Here is a 23823-nt window from a genome sequence, read left to right as displayed (position 1 = left end):
ATGGCCACTCCAACTTCCTTATGATTAATGTTTTTATAGTATGTCTTTTTTGTATCCTTTTGTTAACTTGTCTGTATCTTTAAATTTACAAGTGTGTCTCTTTTAAATTGCACATGGTTGGGTCTCGCTTTTTTATCCAGTCTGAAAATCTCTGACATTTAACTGGAGTGTTTAGTGCATTTATATTTAATGTAAATCAACTGTATTCTTTGAAGATTGTTTGTTTTGCTCTATTAGGGTGCCTCTTAGAATAAAGTAATTTGCACTCTAGAGTAGAATAGCCTGACTCCTAAAGCATGGCCTTTCTAAGAACTCAACTGAACGTTCATGTTCATTGATTTTTGTCTTCTGGCTGGTTGGAGCTCCAATATCCCTCAGTCTGTTATGGTCCCCAAAATCTCTGTTTAATTTACAGCTCCTGGGTAGTTGTTTACTGCCACACCTTGTGGAGTCTTGCTCTGCACATTACAGCTTAACATTTATACAAACATTCAAGAAGACACTTGGATTTCTGGACCTGCTTTCTGGAAATTCTCTCCTCTCTAGTATTCTGCCTTGCAAAATGCAGTTGCCACAGCAGTGTTAAATTCGTCTCTCTGTCTTAGCTCAGCACAACACTGCTGTGTACTCTTTGGGTCCCACCTTCCTGGACCATAGTCTGCAATGTTCCTCGAGACAGAAGCTCACCATTATGGGGCTCATCTTCATCTCCCTTTTGTTAGGGATTATAATCCTTTACTTCACATGTTGTGTTACATCTGAAAACAGTTGTGTCATTTTTTTTTTTTAGTTTTCAGTTAGTGATAGCAGGAGAGTTAGTCCAGTATCAGTTAATCTGTCATGGCCAGAAGCAGAAATCTTATAAATCATTTTGAATCATTATTTTTGAGAAATAAAGCTATAATACAGAACCATAGACTCTGTATGACAGTAGAGAAATAATCTTGTCCAACACACTTTTTCAGAAGATGAGAAAATACACAAGCTCAAGTGACTTGTAGTAGATTGCACTATGAGTTAGTCATAGTCTACATCTCAGGTTTTCTCCACTATTCTTTTCCCTATAGTAATCTTATGAAAAATGCTCCTGTGTTTGAAACATAATTTTAAAATGTCATTAAAAATTTTTTTAGAACTCTTATGATTTAAACATCCTCCCTACTCCTTTTTTCTTACATAAATAGTATTGTTAATCTTGCTGTTAACACAGGCATGAAGAAAGAATCATTTACAAGTATATTTTAGAATAATTGACATGCTGTGGAACTATATATTTCCACAGAAGACAGAAAACAGTTCCTTTAATATAATTGGTTTTTTGTTTGTTTTTCCAGTTTATTTTCTTTGCTGTCTAAAAAACACAACAAAGTTCTGGAACAAGCCACACAGTCCTTGAGAGGTTCGCTGAGTTCTAATGATGTTCCTCTACCAGATTATGTAAGTAGTTACCTTATTCATCAATAAAAAATTTTCCTTTCAGCCGGGCACAGTGGCTCATGCCTGTAATCCCAGCACTTTGGGAGGCCAAGGCAGATGGATCACTTGGTCGGGAGTTCAAGACCAGCCTGGCCAACATGGTGAAACCCCATCTCTACTAAAAATGCAAAAATTAGCCGGGTGTGGTGGTGTACACCTGTAGTCCCAGCTACTTGGGAGGCCGAGGCAGGAGAATCACTTGAATCCGGGAGGCAGAGGTTGCAGTGAGCTGAGAGCATGCCCCTGCACTGTAGCCTGGGTGACACAGTAAGACTCTGCATCTCAAAAAAATAATAAATAAATAAATTATTTCATTGTAAAATTTATAATAGCATTACCCCTCTTTTCTCAAGATCTTACTGTGCTGAAAAATCTTTGCTGCCCGAGAAACCTCTAATATGCAAATAGAAGAGTGATGTCTCAAATCAAGGGAACAAGTTGTAAATGATTGTTAACAAGTGGTTGAAGAAAATCAACCTTAAACCAATAATTTGTACATAATTAAGAATCTTTATATCTGAGTTGAGAAACCCACTCAAGCTAATAACACAAAAACAAAAGCAGGGATGATTTTATAGGAAGTATGCAAAGATTCCTCATTGAACTTAAGGGGAGCAAGTACACCTGGATTTCCCAGAGATCTGGAACCTAAAATTGAAAAGCCATTGGGTCCTGTTTTGGGGGTCATTTCGTTTCTGGTCTCTGCTTCCTTTTGCTTCTGCTTTATTCTGCTGCTGCTTTCTACCATCCAGGATTATCTGTTTGCTTACTTGGACCTAAAATAGCAACCCCAGCCCTTCCTCTTCTTCCCTCCAACGTTGTGAGTGCAGTGCCTTTAGCTGTCTTAAAGTCTTAAAGTCCTCATTCTCAATTCCTGAGAAAGAGAATCTAATTGGCTCTGCTCTCATCAGGGTGTGACTCCAGTCTTACCAGACATGGTCAGAAGAGAGCAGCAGTAACATGTGGCCTTTGTTCCATCCACCTTAATGACGAAGAGCTTATTACCAACTGCTACGGTTGAATGTGCCATCCAAAACTCATGTTGAAACTTAATCCCCAGTGTGGCAGTATTGAGAAGTGGGACCTTGAATAGGTGATTGGATCCCTTATAAATGGATTAATGAATTCATGGATCAATAGATTAGTGAGTTAATGGATTAATAGGTTAGCATAGGAGGGGAACTAGTAGCTTTATAAGAAGAGGAAGAGAGACTTGAGCTAGCATGTTAGCGTGCACTATGTGATACCCTGCATCATCTTGGGATGCCACAGAGAGTCCCCACTAGCAAGAAGGTTCTCATCAGCTGCATCTCCTTGACCATGGCCTTCCCAGCCTCCATAACTGTATAAATTTCTTTTTCTTTATAAATTACCTAGTTTCAGGTATTCTGTTCTAACCGACAGAAAATGCACTAAGACATCACCTGACCTTAGAGGATGCTGATGGAATAGAATAGAAACAGCACAGGGGCGAGCATAATATAATAATAGGAGAGAGAATGTGTTATAAATTTTCTTAAAGCAGTGTGACTACCTGTGACATTTCTTATATTTTGGAATATGGCTTTGATGAAGATGCTAAAAATTATCTTGCCATTAACCACAGGAGAAGTTCATCAAGTTCTAATAAGGATGGCTCTAAATCTCCAGACAACAACATAGTGGGTTGGTATTTAGAAACTTTATTAGAGAACTCTTTAGTTCTGAGTTTGCAGTGATGATGCATACCAGACAGCTGTAGAGTTGCCTTGCTTCTTTCCTGTGGTTTGTTTCATTTCTAAATGGTTGTCCTGATATGAGACTGTGGGAACAGTACCCAGTCCAGATATCAGTCAACGCTAAACAAAGATAGCTGTGTGCAGCCACAGCCTGACTGGTGCTAGTTTTTTCTCGTGTGTGTGTGGGTATGTGATGTCACAATCTGTCATCCCCTTAAGGTATTAAGTTTATAATTCCAAAATGTATCTTTTAAGATTTTCCTGTTAAGTTGAATGTTCTAATTTTTTAATTAGCATAACAGCTCACTTAATTCTACACTTGCCATACCTGTGATAAGAAAAATATATCTAATAACTGTTTAGAAACCCTATCGGGGCCAGGGTGGCAATGGGGAGTTGTGTTTACCAAAAACTTGAATTTGGGTCATCTGCAAATGTTTTGTTATTTATAAGCAATTATTATTTGATTTATGTAGTATTCCTGTGCCATTTACTCCACAAAAATGTGTTGAATATGTATAGTTCTGAAGCTCTGATGTTGCCTTAGTAGCATTCTTCTTTAATCAGAGATCTATAAAATTAATATTTGAGGAAATAGGTCATATTTACTGGTATTTGCCAATCATGGAGGTAATTATGCCATGATAGGACAATTTGAATTTGTAACAGTCCTGTGAATTCTGCTACTGAAGTTTACAGATTTTAGAGTCACTGATTGAATATTTTCTTCTTGTATAAAATTTTCACTAAGTAAAAATGAATTTCTTAAAGCATCTGCTTCCGAGAAATAGTGGGAAAATTCCATTTGGAATCTGTCATTGACAATCCTTTTTTTTTTTTCTTAACATTTATGTGTATGAGACTTTGTAAATCACAACATTTTTCAAATGGGTTTATGAACTTGAATTTTGCTGCCTTTTCTCAGATTTAATTGAAGAGGATGGTTAGCACTGATTCAGTAGGAGAGATGACTGTGAATCACTCCTGATAGAGACCTGAAAGGTGATTAAACAAACAGCAGTAACCTTAAAAATAAGCACCGTTATATGTTCTTTCATGATACTTCAATGTTTTGTTGGTCATTCCCATTGCTCAAAACACTGTTGTATAAGTGATTTAGACATTTGAAACCATTTTCTCTTTTACATTAGTCATTAACTGGGAAAATGAACATGTTCCTTCCTTTTCTTTCGCAGAAGTTTTACTTAAGTACCTTTGCCAGTAACCACAAAAAATTCTGTGTCCTGGACTAATGCTTTAAACCACTTGTTGGTAAAAGATGAAAAAGGAAAATGAGAAGGTCTTAATGCAGCAGTGGATTCCTAGATTTGTACTTTTTTTTTTTTTTTTGAGATGGAGTCTCACGACATGTAGTTTCTACACCAAGACTGAATGTACTGTATTAGCAGAGTTTGAATAAGTACTTAAAAATAAGGACAAGTTTTTCTTCTCACTGTAGTACATAGAGTACTTTCAGTCTACCTAGAGATTTCTAAGTTTATTAAGAAAATGTTTATCCTCATTATACTGTATAATTCACAAATCAGTTGAGTAACAACATAGAAAGCAAATCGCAAGTTCCAAAAACATTAGTATTAGTACTTTAGTGCAACTATGTTGGTCTGAACATCTCTAGGGAAACCTGAAACCTTCAACTGAGTTCCAGATAATGAGGAAACTGCCCTGGCTGTTTAAGGGGAAATAAAACAAAAATTGTACTCAAGCCTGTGGGGGGAGAAAATGCCTCTACAGGGGCAGTAAGGGAGTTTAAGAAAGCAAGTAAAGTTCCATTGACTTGGCTTTGCTTTGGTGTTTGTATGATCAGGATTACATACAATTTAATTCAGTGACTAACGGGGACAGGAGAGAATTGTTAAAGGAGAATCTTTCAACAGATTTTTTTTAATAAAAACGAACTGAACTTTCAGAGAAGTTTGGTCATATATAACCAAATATGGAACCTGAATATAGAAAATGAAACAAAGATAATAAATGAGTTATGAATGCTTTTTAAACTATAACCATATGAATATTTAAACTATAACCAATGAGGAATATTGTTACTGTACCATATAAGCTTTGTTTCCCTAGTTCCTAACAATTTAACTTTTATTCTAGTTGCAACCATAAGGAACCAAATTATATCGCCCTGTGGTCATCAAATAACTTTGAATCTTTCTGTAGGACTGACTCTACCATCTAACTCCAAAATGTAGAGATTGAGTCTCACTATATTGCCCAGGCTGGTCTTGAACTCCTGGCCTCAAGTGATTGTCCTGCCTTGTCTTCCCAAGGTGCTAGGATTACAGGCATGAGCCACTGTGCCCTACAGATAGCTTGCTTCTAAACTGTAACTTTCTAAAGAGTAAAAGCCATCCATATGAAATTTATTTTCATCAAGTCATGATCGCTTATTATTATCATTCTATATGGAATTCTAAGATACTGTTAACTCTGGACTATATCATTGGCTGACCTTTTGACTTCATAGCTTTTATTAATAATCTTTTAGACCTTGTTTACAAACTTTTAAATCTGCTTTCAGACATTTAGTTTCTTCAGAAATGTATTATAGGATATTCTGATCTGATTTTCATATGACAAAATTTAAATTCAGAGATGTTTCTATTTTCCACCCCATCCTTTTTAGGTTGTTCTATTATTAAGATTCTGTGTGGTGTTTACTCTTTGACTTAGATCTCAAATTCATTTGACTCAATAGTTGATGGATAAATAATATTGAAAACTATCTTCAGTCAATTGTTTTGTACAGTGTTTGTGCCTTTACTGAGCTAGTGTTAAAATGCCCCTTTGTACACACGTGTACATAAATAATACAAAGATATACATACATATTCTTTGTATATAATGGTATTAGAGTATTCTTTTTTAAATTTTTATGGGTACATAGTAGATGTATATATTTATAGGGTACGTGAGATATTTTAATACCCACGTACAATAAGTAATATCAGGATGAATGGGGTAACCATTTATCCTTTCTTTGTGTTACAAACAATCCAATTATGCTCTTTTAGTGATTTCAAAATGTACAATAAATTATTGTTAGCTGTAATCACCCTGTTGTGCTATTATCAAATACTAGATCTTATTGATTCTATCCAAATATATTTTTTTACTCCTTAATCATCCCCTCCCTGCCCCAACTACCCTTCACAGCCTCTGGTAACCATCCTTCTTGTTAAGTGAAACAAGCCAGGCACAAACAAACAAACATCACACGTTCTTACTTATTTATGGGAGCTAAAAATTAATACAACTGAACTCATGAAGACAGAGAGTAGAATAATGGTATTCATTCTTGATGGAAATGTCCCTTAAAGATTTTTCTGGAAGATTTAAAGGCTGGAGTAGGTAATTTAACACTTATATAACATGGGAACAGTTATCTTAGTAGGTATGCTGCCATATCCAAGAAGTTTGAAAAGCTGAAATTTGTTACTCTTAAAACAGCTCCTTTCACATGTTGTCACTTTTGACAATTGCTTTTGGGGGTCAACTTTTCATGCATTTATTCTAGTGATGATAACAGCAATCAGAATATTATTAAAACTTTTGTTTTACATTACTTTACCACGGTGTAAGAGGTAAAAATGAAGAAGGCATAGTACCTACTTACAGGATAGTTAAAACAGATACACAACTAAAATACAATTCAACATATAACCAATTTTATAAAAGCTACAGAACCAAACTTGTGGGTTGTCAGAAGAGAAAGTGAGAGAGAAGAACTTTTAGGAAGAAGGGGAGGTACTGTGGCAGTCTTCATTGAAAGGAGTTGAAATTTGAGCTGGGTAATATTTTTCAAAGGAGAGATTCAGGCAGGAAAACATTCCAGGTGTTATGCTTCTTCAAAGAGGGCATGAAAGTGAAAAATGGTCATGTGTCATTGTCACTGAGTTGTTTGTATCCAGCACAGTGTCTGGTGTATAATAGTTGTTCAATAATTATTTGTCACCCCTCACTCATTCTATACACAAGAATTAACTCAAAATGGACCATAGACCTAAATGTCAGAGCTAACATTATACAACTTTTAGAATAAAATATGATTAAACCTTCACGACTTTGGGTTAGGCAAAGACTTCTTAGGTGATGCCAAAAACTCAAGTGACAAAAGAAAAATAGATAAATTAGACTTCATCAAAATTTAAAACTTTGTGTTTCAAAGGATGCAATGAAGAAAGCAAAAAGACAATCTACAGAACGGGAGAGGATATTTGCAAATAATCCATCTGATAAGGAACTAGTATCTATAATATGTGAAGAGATCAATAATAAAAAGATAATGGAATTTTAAAATGGGCAAATATTATATTTTGTGAACTGGTTCTGTGGCTTGTGACCTGTGTGGCCTTAAGTATGTCATTTTGCCTCACTGGGCCTCAATTACCTTTTCTGTACTATGATGGCCAGAACCAAAAAGACAAATAATTATGAGAATTGAACACCTGGGGTTCTTTTGAGGATTAAATGAATGAGGTAGGATCCTTGGCATGAAGCAAGTGCTTGATAAAGTTAGCTATTACAGTCATAACTGTAATATGCTGCCCATGTGTGGGAGAGACAGTCTGGAACCACAGGCGTTAGTTCAGAAGATGAAACTGTCTCTGAGCTCTTTAGTGCAGAAAGAGCTTCTGCAGGAGGAGGAGTGGTGTGATATTAGATGGAGAGGTAGGGATCACAACAGCCAGCAGTCACTAACTACAGGTGAGCAGCAACATCTGGGGGATTTTCTAATCTGTCTGGGAACATCTGGGTAGTTACTTGACATCACAGCGTGTACCTGAACCCCAAAGATGGACTCCCTCTTCCCAGGGTGCTTCCTGACCTTGGAATTCCCAAGGTCAGGCATGTCCAGGAGACCCAGAAATAAACCAGAGTGACCACCAAGAACAAAGAAATGGGGGTCATGTTGGCAGGCTTCCTGTCAACCAGCTGCTTTTCCTGAATGCCAGGTATGTGCCAGGCACCCCACTAGGCTTTAGGTGAGGCAGAGACTGGCCAGATGCTCCACAAAACCCATTTCCTCTCCCAGATTACACAGCAAAGCAACATTTTCCAGCTCCCTCGCATCTAGGAGGGGGGCATATGACTAGCTCTAAGTCAGTGGAATGTAGGTAGAAATGCTGTCTTCCACACTTTTTTTTTTTTTTTTTTTTTGAGACAGCGTTTTCACTCTGTCGCCCAGGCTGGAGCACAGTGGCACGATCTCAGCTCACTGCAGCCTCTGCCTCCTGGGTTCAAGCAATTCTCCTGCCTCAGCCTCCTGAGTAGCTGGGACTATAGGCATGCACCACCACGCCCTACTCATATTTGTATTTTTAGTAGAGACGGGGGTCTCATCATGTTGGCCAGGCTGGTCTCGAACTCCTGACCTCAGGTGATCCACCCACCTCAAACCCCCGAAGTGCTGGGATTACATGCGTGAGCCACCACGCCTGGCCATTTTTTGTTGTTGTTTTTCTTGGGGGGGGGGCGCGGTTTGTGTGTGTCTTCCACACTTCTCTTTTCTCATCATTTGCTGGCTGGTTGCAGGAGACCCAGTGGGAGATTCCAAGTTCCCACAGGATAACATTTCCTGGATCCCTGGATCCTCTCACGGAAGGCCAACTGAGCATCTTGTTGGACTGTGATACAAGTTAGCAATAAAATTTTTACTCATTTTTTAAATGGGAAAAGTCTTAATAGACATTTTTCCAAAGAAGATATAAAAAGTGGCCAATTAGCACATCAAAAGATACTCAACATCATTGGCTATTAAGGAAATGCAGATCAAAACCATGAGATACCACTTCACACATCTATTTTGATGGCCAGAATAAAAAGGCAGATAATAACAAGTGTTGGTGAAGATGTGGAGAAATTAGAATCCTCATGTACTGCTCATGGGAATGTTAAATGGTGCAGCCATTTTAGTTCATCAGTAATTAAACACAGAGTTGTCATATGATAGAGAAATTTCATTTCTGGGTTTACATACAAATGAATTGAAAACATATGTCCACCTGAAAATGCACATGTTCATAGAACCATTATTTGCAATAGCCAAAAATGGAAACAACTGAAGTGTCCATCAGCAGACAAATGGATAAATAAAATGTGGTGTATCCATACCATGTGAGATACCATGTGAGATACTACTAGCCCTTCTCAGTGCATCATACAATAAAAAGGAATTAAATGCTGATACATTCTTAATCATGGATGAACCTTGAAAACATGCTAAGTGAAAGAAGCCAGTAACAAGGCCACTTATTGTTTGATCTCATGTATATGGAGTGTCCAGAATAGGCAAATCTTATAGAGGTAGATAGTAGATGCCTTAGGGCTGGAGTGTGAAGCAGAATGAGGTGTGACTACTAATGGGCACAGAGTTTATTTTGGGAGGTGATGAAATGTTTCAAAATTAGGCTGTGGCGATATTTGCACAACTCTGTGAATATGCCAAAAACCATTCAATCATACTTTAGATTGGTGAAGTATATGGTATATGAATTGTATCTTGATGAAGCCATTGAAAAAAAAGTAGTGCTTTGAGCACTGGGGGAAAAAGAGAGCTATTTGTTGGGTGTGTGTACTAGTAGATAAAGATCAGCATGGCTAGCATTATGGCACAAAGGTGAATGTAGGAAAATAAATCTTGTACTTTGAAATAATTAATATTTTAAGGAGGCAAAATATGTTTGAGTGATTTGACTTTAGAAACTGCGAAAGTCAGCTAGATATGCAGTTCCACAAAGGTGTGTATATTATTCAACCTTGTTTAAGAACAAAAAATAGAAATAAGCAAAATATCCATCAATAAGGGACTTATTAAATAAAGTATAAATTCATCCAGTGCAGTATTCTACAGCTATTTTTTAAACGAATTCAATCTACATGGGTTTATATGAAAAGATACCCATGATATATAAACCAGTAAGAAAAATACTTTATAGCATGTAGTTTATACATACATGTATGCTTGAAAATATGCATTAAATTTTTCAATAATGCACAAGAAACTATTAAATGATGGTTACTTCTGGGGAGTCAGACTGAAAGATCTCAAAGAAAAAAAAGAATAACATACTTTTTACTTTATATTCTTCTTTGTAGGTGTAGATCTTGAATTTCTGTCAAGTATACATGCAACTTGCTTTCCCTCCATTCCTCCATTAAGATAATTTTAGACTTACAGAGATGTTTTAAAGAATTTCCAGCTGGGCGCGTTGGCTCACACCTGTAATCCCAGCATTTTGGGAGGCCGAGGCAGGTGGATCACCTGAAGTCAGGAGTTTGACATCAGCCTGAACAACGTGGTGAAACCTTGTCTCTACTAAAATTACAAAAATTAGCTGAGCATGGTGGCACACGACTGTAATCCCAGATACTTGGGAGACTGAGGCAGGAGAACTGCTTGAACCCAGGAGGCGGAGGTTGCAGTGAGCTGAGATTGCGCCATTGCACTCCAATCTGGGCGACAAAAGCGAAACTCTGTCTCAAAAAAAAACAAAAATGAATTTTCATATATACTTCACCCAATTCTCCCTTTTGCTAATGTCTTACATGATCATGTAACATTTATCAAAATAAAGGAATTAATACTGGTACATTACTGTTAACTTTAATAACAATCTCATTCACATTTTACAATTTTAACATTAATGCCTATTCTTTTCTGGGACCCAACCCAGGATCCCATATTAAATTTCCTTGTCATGTCTCCTAAGTCTTTCTTGTCTTTCATGACCTCAACACTTCTGAAGACTACTAGTCAGTTATTTTGTGGAATATCCCCCAATTTGGATTTGGCTGGTGTTTTCTCATGATTAGATTGAGGTCATGCATTATTGACAAGGATTGGGAAGAGGTGAGCCCTTCTCAGTGCATCATACTGGGAAATACATGATATTGATATGTATTACTGATGAGGTTTACCTTGACCATTTTGCTAAGGTGAGGTATGCCAGGGTTTTTTTACTGTAAATTTGTTATTTTTCTCTTTGTAATGACTATATATTTTGGGGAGATACTTTAAGACTATGCCAATATCCTGTTTCTGCTTGCAAATTTTCCCACAAATTTTGAAATCCATTGATGGATCTTGCCTGCAGCGTATATCACTGATTTACTAGTGATTTTCTTTTTTTCTCATTCCTTCTGCCATTATTAATAGAATTCTATAAGGAAGAGTTGTCACTTCTCCCTCGTGTATTTACTTATTCAATTATTTATTTCTATCAGTTTGGACACATGGATCCTTGTTTTATTCTGTGTGTTATAACCAATACTGTTATTATTCTGTTGCTCACATTGTTCCAGCTTTGGCCATTGGGAGCTCTTTCATGTTGTGTCCTCTGCCCTCTCAGTTTACTCTTATCTTTTTTTGAGACCATCAAGATGCTCCAGTTCATCGTGTATTTTCTCTGCCCCAGCCCTGGAATCAACCATTTCTCCAGGAGGATCATGAAATTTGGGTCAAGATCTTTATATTTACTTTCATATTGAAGAAACTGTGTAAAACAGTTAGAGCCAAACCCTGTGAATAAAATTGGTGAACATCCCTAGTACAACTGCTTTGAACTTAAATAGATTCCAAGCCCTACATTGATTAGGTCCCAGTGAGTTTCTTCTTTAGTGCAATCGATTTTTTCCCAGGTTTATGAGTCATAATAAATAAAAATTTGTATATTTTGGAGTATATGACATGATTTGCTATATGTATTCATTGTGAAACAATTACCACAATTAAGTCAATTAACACATCCATCACCTCACAGTTACCATTTTGTGTGATGAGAACACTTATGATCTACTCTGTTAGCAAATATCACGTGTACAATACAGTATTATTAACTACAGTCACCATGCTATACACTGGGTCCACAGAACTTACTCATCTTACATAACTGAAAGTTTGTACCCTGTGACCAACATCTCCTTTCCCCCACCCCGTGGCAACCACTGTACGGCTCTGATTCTATGATTTTGACTTTTTTGGATTTCACATCTAAGTGAGATCATGCAGTATTTCCCTTTTTGTCTCTGTCTCATTTACTTAGCATAATGTTCTCCAGGTTTATCCATGTTGTCGCAAATGATAGGATCTCCTTATTTATGGCTAAATGATATTCCATTGTGGATATGCACCACGTTTTCTTTCTCCATGTATCTGTCAGTGAGCACTTAGGTTGTCTTCATATCTTAGCTGTATTAATAATGCTGAAATGAATATGCAAGTGCAAATATAGATACCTCATTTCCTTTGGGTATATACCCAGAAGTGGAATTGTTGGATCATATGGTCATTCTATTTTTAATTATTTGAGGAACCTCCTGCTGCTTTTCATAATGGTTGTACCAATACAATTGATTTTAAAATTCAAGCAAAGTCTGTAGCGAGTAAGCAAACTCCTCATCCCCCCCGATCCTACCACTTTTTTCCTCATGAAAAGCCAGGCCTGACTTTGACATAAGACGACCAATTTTCATGCTTGTGTTCTAACTTGGCTAGGACCTGAGAGTTCCAAAAATGTTCTGAGAGTGATTCTAAGGACAATATTGAGTTGGAGGGCTCCCCTCTTTTTTAAAACAAAAACAAAACATTCCTTCATTTTTAAATTGAAGGATCGAATGAAACACTATTGCCTTTTCTTACTCCTGAAGAGGAAGATCGTTCTGTCCCTTCTTATGGAATATGGTAGAATATTATTTTTAAGGACTTTTAAAAAAATTATTAAAAACCTTTTATGTTCCTTCGTCTCTCTGGCTTATAAAAAGAAATAGGATGTGTTTGCATTGAAATCTGGCAATGATTAATTAACTTTCTAAGTGAAGTTTAAAGAATACAGAAAAAATAACCCATGCATATTCAGTAGTAACGTGTGATAGATTTCTAAAAACCAGTGATCACAGTTTCTTTCCCCCTCTTTCCATTCTAGTGAAAAAGTTACTTCCTGCTGCATAGAGCTAATATAAAAACACCTTTTCCTGAAATGTTTTTAAATTTCCTTTTACTTATTTGAGGAATCTTTAATTTTCTGTTTGCTCAGATCTTGATTGTTTTTCATTCTGTTTCTCTCTTTCTGCCTGTTCATAGTTCCAAATAGGAAGAAAAGAAGTCTCCTATTTGGAATTTTCTTTGATTTATCCTTGATTTACATGGCAAATAGAAAGCAGCTGTCTATTTAAGCATCTAATTCTTGAAACCATAGTCCCCTCAAGCGTCATCTGGAAATAATGTAGCTTGTAAAACAAAGCTAAGAAGAAAAGGCAATGTTTGTTTTATGTGGGATGAATGATTTCTGTTGGGGTCCTTTAATTTGGCTATTATGAGGGTTATTAAAAAGCAGTATTACAAAAGAGGCTTAAATGAAAAGAATTTTTTAAGCTGGTATCTTATTATTACAGTTGATTATAGTCAAAGCTACAAATGTTTTATAAATGCCACTTTATTTGAGTTTCTCTAAATAAGACCCCCAAAACCAGTAATTTTATTCATTGTATGAGTGGAAATTCAACCCTTTCCTTGGTTGATTTAATTTCTGAAAACAAATTGTATTCGAGAATTCAGCTCTGCTTGTTTTTCTGGAAATTTCATGGATTTCTGACAAATTCATGAGAAGAATCCTTAACAGGAGTATTTGAGAATTACCTTATAAATGCAGAGAATGAACATGAAAAGCATCAGACTTATCTAGACTTAAGGTATTATTAGAAAATTCACTGAACACTAGATAAAGTTAAGTCCTAAATTGTTTCTTAATTTATTCATGAATTCTTTGAGTTTCTGAGATAGAAATTTGGAGATCTTGGTAATGGGCAGTGGTATACTTTGGGAAGTAGGAAGGCCAGTTGATTTGTGCTTTGATGGTTGTTAGAGGTCATTCCATGATTGGAATGTGTTGATTTTCTTGATTTATTTGTTATTACAACAAAGCAGTTATTCTTGGACAGTTGACATTTCAGAACTAAACAATCCTTAAATATACTTGGAATTACAGAAATGGAATTACTTGGCACGTTTGTTTAATAATCAGCAGGGCAGTCCTGTTTAATTATTTTCACACATTTGAGTCACCTGTAATCTCTCCCCTAATCTCTTCTATGATCTTAAATTTGCATCATGCTTGACATCATGAGGAACATTGTTGCTCAGAAACATATCCTTTGTCCTTTAATAGGCAGTGCTAGCTAATCAGTCTGGTTGCTGAATGAATGATCCATCCTCTGTAGGGCCATGTTTTAAGCCTGTGTTAGTCAGCTCAAGATGCCATAACAAAATATAGACTGGGTGGTTTGAACAACAGAAATCTATTTCCTCACAGTCCTTGAGGCAGAAAGCCCAAGATGGAGTGTCAGCACAGTTGGGTTCTGGTGAGGCCCCTCTTCTTGGCTTCCAGACAGCCACCTTCTCAATGTGTGCTCACATGGCCTTTTGTTAGCATCTATGTTAGCAGAGAGACCGAGAGCAAGCTCTCTGGTGTCTTTTACTATAAGGGTACTAATGTCATCAGACTAAGCTCTGCCCTTATCACCTAATCTCCTCCCAAACACCCCCTCTCCAAATATCATCACACTGGGGGTTAGGCCTTCAGCATATGAATTTGAGTGGGAACACATTCAGTCCATAACAAAGCCTAAACAGTACTGAGCCTTTAATAATGAGATATGATCTCTCTTAAGTTTCATACTAGTTAATGAATTCCAGTTAGACTAACTTTTGTTCCATTAGTAGTAGTGCTTTAAACCTCTATGTGAAATAACTCATTAACCAATTCCAAGTCCTAAATTTCCCATACCCATTATGAATGAGCTATAAGTTATAAACATTCTCCAGGTTACCAGTTTTAAATAGCAATTGTGAAAGACTAATGCAAGTATAAAAACACTTTGTGAGGCTGGGTGTGGTGGCTCATGCCTGTAATCCCAGCACTTTGGGAGACCAAGGCAGGCGGATCACGAAGTCAAGAGATGAAGACCATCCTGGCCAACACGGTGAAACCCCGTCTCTACTAAAAAAATACAAAAACTAGCTAGGCATGGTGGTGCGTGCCTGTAGTCCCAGCTACTCAGGAGGCTGAGGCAGGAGAATCTCTTGAACCCAGGAGATGGAGGTTGCAGTGAGCCAAGATTGTGCCACTGGACTCCAGCCTGGTGACAGAGCGAGACTCCATCTCAAAAACAAACAAACAAACAAAAAATACACTTTGTAATGGTGCTTGAAATTTCTTACTCTTTCATCCAACAAATATTTAGTGAGCAGCTTCTATGTTCTGGGCACTGTCCTCTGCCCAGTGACAATAAAAAAATCTCTGCTCTCATGAAGCCTTCGTTCTAATGTAAGGAGGGATATATAATAATTTCATACATAGGTGAATGAATGAAAAAATTAATAAAATGTTAGAAGATAACAAGTTCCATGGGAAAATAAAGCAGGATGAAGAGATTGGGAGTGTTGGGAATGGGAAGGTAGCAGTGCATATGGGTGATCAGTGAAGCATATATCTCATTTAGATGGTGATAGTTGAGCAAAGACCTAAAGCAGGAGAGGGAATGAGCTTTGTAGATATCTAAGGGAAGTGTGTTCTCATGGACCAATATGGTCCATGGGCTGTTGGAACTGAGCCACACAGCAGGAGGTGAGCGGCGGGCAAGTGAGCAAAGCTTCATCTGTGTTGGCAGCTGCTCCCCATCACTCCATTACCTCCTGAGCTCCACCACCTGTCAGATCAGCAGCAGCATTAGATTTTCATAGGAGCGCCAACCCTATTGTGAACTGTACACGCAAAGGATCTAGGTTACACATGCCTTATGAGAATCTAATACCTGATGATCTGTCACTGTCTCCCATCACCCGCAGATAGGACTGTCTAGTTGCAGGATAACAAGCTCAGGGCTCCCACTGATTCTACATCATGGTAAGTTGTATAATTATTTCATTATATATTACAATGTAATAATAATAGAAATAAAGTGCACAATAAATGTAATGTGCTTGAATCATCCCAAAAGCACCACCACCACCACCCCGCATCTGTGGAAAAATCATCTTCCATGAAACGGTCCCTGGTGCTACTCTAATAAAATAGAGCAGGGAGTGCAAAGGCTTTGAAGCAGGAGCCTCACAGACCCCTAACAAGGTAATGGGGCTGGAAAGGAGTTTATCTGAATCTTGTTTATAATCATCTTAAACAAATGATAATTGAGGAATGATCCAGAAAAGTTTTGGATAGAGTGACAGACTGAGAATTAGAAGACCTGAGTTCTGTTTTTCAGCTAACTTTGATTTACTATGAGCTTGGGCAACTTATTTTGCCAGTTTGACCCTTGATTTTCTTGTATTTAACATGTATCTTAAAGGCTTGGTGCCGGGGCTCGCACCTGTAATCTAGCAATTTGGGAGGCTGAGGCAGGAGAATATCTTGAGCCTGGGAGTTCAAGACCAGCCTGAGCAATATAGGGAGACCCTGTGTCTACAAAAAATTAATTAATTTAAAAAATGTTAAATATATTTTAAAAATGTATCTTAAAGTACATTTTCTATTTTCTTTTTTTTGTTCTTTTTTTAAAATTATACTTTAAGTTTTAGGCTACATATGCACAACGTGCAGGTTTGTTACATATGTATACATGTGCCATGTTTGTGTGCTGCACCCATTAACTCTTCATTTAACATTAGGTATATCCCTAATGCTGTCCCTCCCCCCACCCCCCACCCCACAACAGGCCCTGGTGTGTGATGTTCCTCTTCCTGTGTCCATGTGTTCTCATTGTTCAATTCCCACCTGTGAGTGAGAACATGCGGTGTTTGGTTTTTTGTCCTTGCGATAGTTTGCTGAGAATGATGGTTTCTAGCTTCATCCGTGTCCCTACAAAGGACATGAACTCATCCTTTTTTATGACTGCATAGTATTCCATGGTGTATATGTGCCACATTTTCTTAATCCAGTCTATCATTGTTGGACATTTGGCTTGGTTCCAAGTCTTTGCTATCGTGAATAGTGCCGCAATAAACATACACGTGCATGTGTCTTTATAGCAGCATGTTTTATAATCCTTTGGGTATATACCCAGTAATGGGATGGCTGGGTCAAATGGTATTTCTAGTTCTAGATCCCTGAGGAATCGCCACACTGACTTCCACAATGGTTGAACTAGTTTACAGTCCCACCAACAGTGTAAAAGTGTTCCTATTTCTCCACATCCTCTCCAGCACCTGTTGTTTCCTGACTTTTTAATGATTGCCATTCTAACTGGTGTGAGATGGTATCTCATTGTGGTTTTGATTTGCATTTCTCTGATGGTCAGTGATGATGAGCATTTTTTCATGTGTCTTTTGGCTGCATAAATGTCTTCTTTTGAGAAGTGTCTGTTCATATCCTTCACCCACTTTTTCATGGGGTTGTTTTTTTCTTGTAAATTTGTTTGAGTTCTTTGTAGATTCTGTATATTAGCCGTTTGTCAGATGAGTAGATTGCAAAAATTTTCTCCCATTCTGTAGGTTGCCTGTTCACTCTGATGGTAGTTTCTTTTGCTGTGCAGAAACTCTTCAGTTTAATTAGATCCCATTTGTCAATTTTGGCTTTTGTTGCCATTGCTTTTGGTGTTTTAGACATGAAGTCCTTGCCCATGCCTGTGTCCTGAATGGTATTGCCTAGGTTTTCTTCTAGGGTTTTTATGGTTTTAGGTCTAACATCTAAGTCTTTAATCCATCTTGCATTAATTTTTGTATGAGGTGTGAGGAAGGGATCCAGTTTCAGCTTTCTACATATGGCTAGCCAGTTTCCCAGCACCATTTATTAAATAGGGAATCCTTTCCCCATTTCTTGTTTTTGTCAGGTTTGTCAAAGATCAGATAGTTGTAGATATGCGGCATTATTTCTGAGGGCTCTGTTCTGTTCCATTGGTCTATGTCTCTGTTTTGGTACCAGTACCATGCTGTTTTGGTTACTGTAGCCTTGTAGTATGGTTTGAAGTCAGGTAGCATGATGCCTCCAGCTTTGTTCTTTTGGCTTAGGATTGACTTGGCAATGTGGGCTCTTTTTTGGTTCCATATGAACTTTAAAGTAGTTTTTTCCAATTCTGTGAAGAAAGTCATTGGTAGCTTGATGGGGATGGCATTGAATCTATAAATTACCTTGGGCAGTATGGCCATTATCACAATATTGATTATTCCTACCCATGAGCATGGAATGTTCTTCCGTTTGTTTGTATCCTCTTTTATTTCATTGAGCAGTGGTTTGCAGTTCTCCTTGAAGAGGTCCTTCACGTCCCTTGTAAGTTGGATCCCTAGGTATTTTATTCTCTTTGAAGCAGTTGTGAATGGGAGTTCACTCATGATTTGGCTCTCTGTTTGTCTGTTACTGGTGTATAAGAATGCTTGTGATTTTTGCACATTGATTTTGTAACCTGAGACTTTGCTGAAGTTGCCTATCTGTTAAAGGAGATTTTGTGCTGAGACAATGGGGTTTTCTAGATATACAATCATGTCATCTGCAAACAGGGACAATTTGACTTACTCTTTTCCTAATTGAATACCCTTTATTTCCTTCTCCTGCCTAATTGCCCTGGCCAGAACTTCCAACACTATGTTGAATAGGAGTGGTGAGAGAGGGCATCCCTGTCTTGTGCCAGTTTTCAAAGGGAATGCTTCCAGTTTTTGCCCATTCACTATGATATCGGCTCTGGGTTTGTCATAGATAGCTTTCTATTTTCTAATGTGGTTTTTTTGTGTGTGTGGTTGTTTTTAGCTTCAGGATTCGCTCATTTCATCATTTCCTTGAGGTTACCCTGGATATAAAGAAAGGGATTTAGGATATTACTTTAAGTCAGATGCTGGGAGAGAAGGAGTAGGAAGAAAAGGAGGCAATTAGCTAATTTCAATGTTACATATAGTAGGGAATCAATAGAAAATGACAGTTAAACTAAGGGGACTAGGGAGTTATATAAAGTTATTCATGTAAAGGGAACTATTAGAACAAATATATAAACCTTCCTAAATAACAAAAAAAAGGTAAAAACTAAAATATAAAAAGAAAACAAGTAAAATAGACCACATATTGAAAGACTACTTGCATAAAAGACTTGAATACATAGACATATATATAAGGACATTAAAAACAAACAGATAAATCTTCTACCTACTGCTCCATCAGTAAGAATTCGTTGAATAAGCTTTGGTACATTCACACAAGAAAGTATTATACCATGCAGCTATAAAAATGAATGAAAGCATCTCCATATGAAGCTCTATATGCCACCACATAGGCATCCTTGGGACAGGTTGATACTCATTTGTATCTGTTTATATTTTGGAAACAAATAGGGGAAGGACAAACTATAGAAAAAATTGTTAAACAGTTACCTGTAAAGATAGTGAAGAAATTGGGTAAAAGTGAAAGAGAATGAAACTCGACTTCTTTGAATATTTTTTGTTCTTTAATGTAACTTAAGAACTCCATAAATATTTTACATGATTATGAAACAAAAGTTTAAAGGAGCAGTCTCTAAAATTTAAATAAATTGAAATCAGTGAACCTAAATATATATCCATTTGGTGGCATAACTGAACATCTAAGTGACTATTCCTGGTAGGCTATACCTTAAAGACACAATTGAAAAAATAGTTTTTACTAATGACATTTGTATAGAAACCTTTATATTGTTACTTCAAGACGCGTGTAATGTGAGTTTAATAAAACACATTAGTAATTGTGAAATATTCTAATTTTGTTTTCCCATTGGGGACCTATATTTGTATATTATATATATAAATTATATATATATAAATTATATATATATATATATGAATTTTTTTGAGACAGGATCTTGCACTGTTGCCCAGGCTGGAGCTCAGTGTGTGATCATAGTTCACTGCAGCCTTGAACCCCTGAGCTCAAGCAATACTCCCGCCGCAGCCTTTTGAGTAGCTGGGACTATAGGCACGCCTCACCACGCTCAGCTAAGTTTTTTATTTTTTGTAAATGCAGCAGGGTCCCACTGTGTTGCCCAGGCTGGTCTGAAACTCGTGCCCTCAAGCAGTCCTCCTGCTTTAGCCTCCCAAAATGCTGAGATTACAGGAATGAGCCCTGATGTGCCTGGCCCAGGAACCTAGATTTTGACATGGAAACATTATATGCAGATTTAAAATAGAAGAGATTAAGTAAGAACCCTTTGATCTTGAATTTGAATAGGAAGTACCTGCATGGACTTATGCTTTTGTTGTTTTAATATTTATAGTTATGTCTAGTCATTCTACTTCTGTCCTTTGAACTCATGGTAACAGTGACCAACCCAATAACAGCTTTGAGCATCTGTAACAACCAGATTTCTACTAAAAGGAACTGGGGATTTGTCCTGCCTTTCAAATAAGATAGTAATGCTAGATGTCAAAATAGTAGATATGGAGAAGTTCCACTTTAGAGAAATATTCATAATTGAAAAAGAAATGATAGAATTAGAATATCATTATTTTGCAAACCCTAATTAGTAGATTCAAGCATTGAGCATTAGTGACTGCGAACTTACGTAAAGAGGGAACCATATATTGTGTTTCTCCTGATGTAGAACACACCACCATCTATGCAGTAGTCTTGCAAAAAAAAACCCAAAAACTAATCAGACCAAGCCTCTAAATTTAGCTACCAATTTTCTGGGAAAACCCAGAACAGAGAAAAATTAAACATCACCAAAATCCAGGTTGCAAGAATCTATATAGGACAAATAACCTGGTTTCTTCAACTAACAAATTGCAATAAGAAAGGAGAGAGAGAAAAACACATTAATGAAGACCAATTACACCATAGAGATTTTATTTGAATTCTCATTCTGCCTGTAAGAAACTTTTTTTAAAACCTAATTAGAAAGTTGAGCACTGGCTGGATATGTGGTAATTTTCAGGGATTACTATTAATTTTTTATGTGTGAAAGTTGCATTGTGTATATTTTTTAAAGAATCTTTATATTTTAGAGATACTTAACCAATATATTTATGGTTGAAAGATTTGTTTGGACTTTGCTTCAGAATAACACTGGAGAAGAGGAAATGAATGAGTATAAGGAAACAAGATTAGCCATGAGTTGATGGGCTGGGTGATAGGTACATGGAGGTTCATTATACTATCCTGTCTGCCTTTGTATATATTTGAAATTTCCCAATAAAGAAAGTTACAGAGGTTATACAGTGTGTGAATATGCTTGGCGTCACTGAACTGTATACTCAACAGTGGTTACAATGGTAAATTTTATGTTTAGTTCACCACAATTTTTTTAAGTTAAATAATATGAGTATTGGAATCAGAAAGAACTAGATTTAACCTTTATGTGACCTTGACCTTAACCTCTCTGATATTTGGTTTTCTCAACAGTTAAATAAGACCAGTATCTGGCTTGCCAAATTTTATGAGAATTAAATTAAATACTGCATCAAAAGTACTTAGCAAAATATTTGGCATATAACAAGTACTGTGTAAATATTAGTGACCTTAATTACTACCACTACAGCTTCTACCACCTGAAAGATAGGAAGATATGCCCTTTATTCTCTTATCACCTAAAACCAAAGCTTATTACTGAGGAAGGCTGTTTAAAATTCTCTTTTCATTGCACTGTGGCATAAAGGAATAAACTTACACTGCAAGTTAGACAGACTTCACTCCCCATTTTAGGATTTACTAGCTATGCTGTGTTGGTTAGTAGTTACCTTAGAGAAGTTACTGTGCTCTCGTGTATAAAGTGAGAATACTAATATCTACTTTCCAGAATTGGATTGAATATTAATAATTATATGTGTAATGTTCTTGGCATAATGCCATGATCATAGTAGGTTTTCAGTAAATGATAGATATGATCATATGATTGTATTCAAATATGATTATCATTGTTCAGGAATGGAAAGTAAGAAAAGGTCTTTTCCATATATTTTTCCTGAACGAAATTGATCTGAACATGAGAACAATCTATTTCTGATTTAATTATGGGCTTTAGAATATATTATTAAATGGTATCTATTTTCTCAATTTTAAACATTTATAACTTTCTTTAACTGGGGTTTTATCAATAGCACCTTATCATCTTTCCTATTAGGGGGATGATAAGTTGCTACTGTGTTGGTTATTGCGGCAGATTAAAAATAACTGGTAAGTGATGCCCAGGGTTAACCTATTCTTTTGTGAGTAACTTGAAAATTTTATACCAAAAAGGACTTGTTGTTTACCAGATGCAAATAGATAAAGTACTCTGCCTTTCCCTTTCTTTACTGGAGATTCAAGTCCAACAGAGATGAAGTCTGCATCTAACAGAAATGTTTTTAAAACAGACTCTGGAAATTTTTTGTCTGGAAAGAGACAAAAAAAGAATTGATTGTAGAAAATCTGTATTCTCAATACATGAGTAATGTAATAACATGCATCCTCTTTTTCAGAATGAAAGCAAACCCTTCAAATTCTCATTTCTTAAGTCATTGGTAAATCACTTTATATGTCCGAGCTTCAGTTTCCCCACCCAAGAGCAAAGACTCTAGAAATATCTGGATTTGAATCCTAGTTCTGTCTCTTAATAGCCATGTGACAGTGAGGAAGTTACTTAATCCTTTTGAGTTTCAATTCTACATCTGAAAATAAACACAACACTGTAATTAATTAGCTATAATTAATTATCTTTTAAATAGAGTAGATATAGTAGATGCGGAAGCAAAATGTGGAATAAATACAAGGAAAACATCATCCATAAATATGTTTAAAACATATTGGCCATGCGCGGTGGCTCACACCTGTAATCCCAGCACTTTGGGAGACCGAGGTGGGCGGATCACAAGGTCAGGAGATCGAGACCATCCTGGCAAACATGGTGAAACCCATGTCTACTAAAGATACAAAAAAAAAAAAAAAAAAAAAATTAGCCGGGCGTGGTGGCGGGCGCCTGTAGTCCCAGCTACTCAGGAGGCTGAGGCAGGAGAATGGCATGAACCCGGGGGGCAGAGCTTGCAGTGAGTGGAGATTGCGCCACTGCCCTCCAGCCTGAGTGACAGAGTGAGACTCCATCTCAAGAAAAAAAAGAAAACATATTTATTGATTTTATTCATGTCATATTTTGTCCCAGACATTGAGTCCATAGCGATGAATAGGCAGTCATGGACCTTGCCTCAAGAAGCTAGTGGAGGGAAAATAAACATCATTTAGCAATTAAAAATGGAGCTAAAATAACAGGGACATAATGCAAGAGAATCGCAAGAATCCTGTTTTAGATTTAGAGGCTTAGGATTCAGGGGTTTGCTCTCTGAGAAAGTGATATTTAACTGAGACCTGATGATGAATAAGAGTTGCCAGAGAAAAAATGAGGATAGAGTGTTTTTAACAGCATGTGTGAAGGCCTGAAGCAGGATGGAGCTCTGTTTATTCAAGAAACTGTTAGCAGGCCAGTATAGTTTGGAGTGTGGATAGTGGGGGAGAGTAGCATTAAATGAGTATGAAGGAATAGGTCATTGTAGGGCTGTGTTCAAGGCCTGATGAGCCCATTTACGGTAAAGAGTTTGGAGGTTAGCCATAGTTCAGCATAAAGTCATTGAAGGATTTTGGGCAGTTCAAAAGCACTGTGGAGAAGTGACTTAAAGGGCTAAGTGTTG

The 23823-nt window shown here is 36.9% G+C and overlaps 1 protein-coding gene across 9 annotated transcripts in view; it reads left to right on the top strand.

The window, feature by feature from the left end:
- The window catches only part of DYM (dymeclin), a 410032-nt gene that overhangs the window by 289621 nt on the left and 96588 nt on the right, over window positions 1–23823 (top strand). For all 9 annotated transcript variants that reach the window (XM_031003621.3, XM_031003623.3, XM_055368706.2 and 6 more), the window contains one exon: window positions 1335–1437. In XM_031003621.3, the coding sequence (XP_030859481.1) occupies window positions 1335–1437 (103 nt within the window). The remainder of the gene's footprint in view (window positions 1–1334; window positions 1438–23823) is intronic.

Source organism: Gorilla gorilla, chromosome 17, assembly GCF_029281585.2.
Source record: "Gorilla gorilla gorilla isolate KB3781 chromosome 17, NHGRI_mGorGor1-v2.1_pri, whole genome shotgun sequence".
Classification (NCBI taxonomy): domain Eukaryota; kingdom Metazoa; phylum Chordata; class Mammalia; order Primates; family Hominidae; genus Gorilla; species Gorilla gorilla.
The sequence above is the reverse complement of the archived record's forward strand: the minus strand, read 5'-3'. Positions and strand labels throughout refer to the sequence as shown.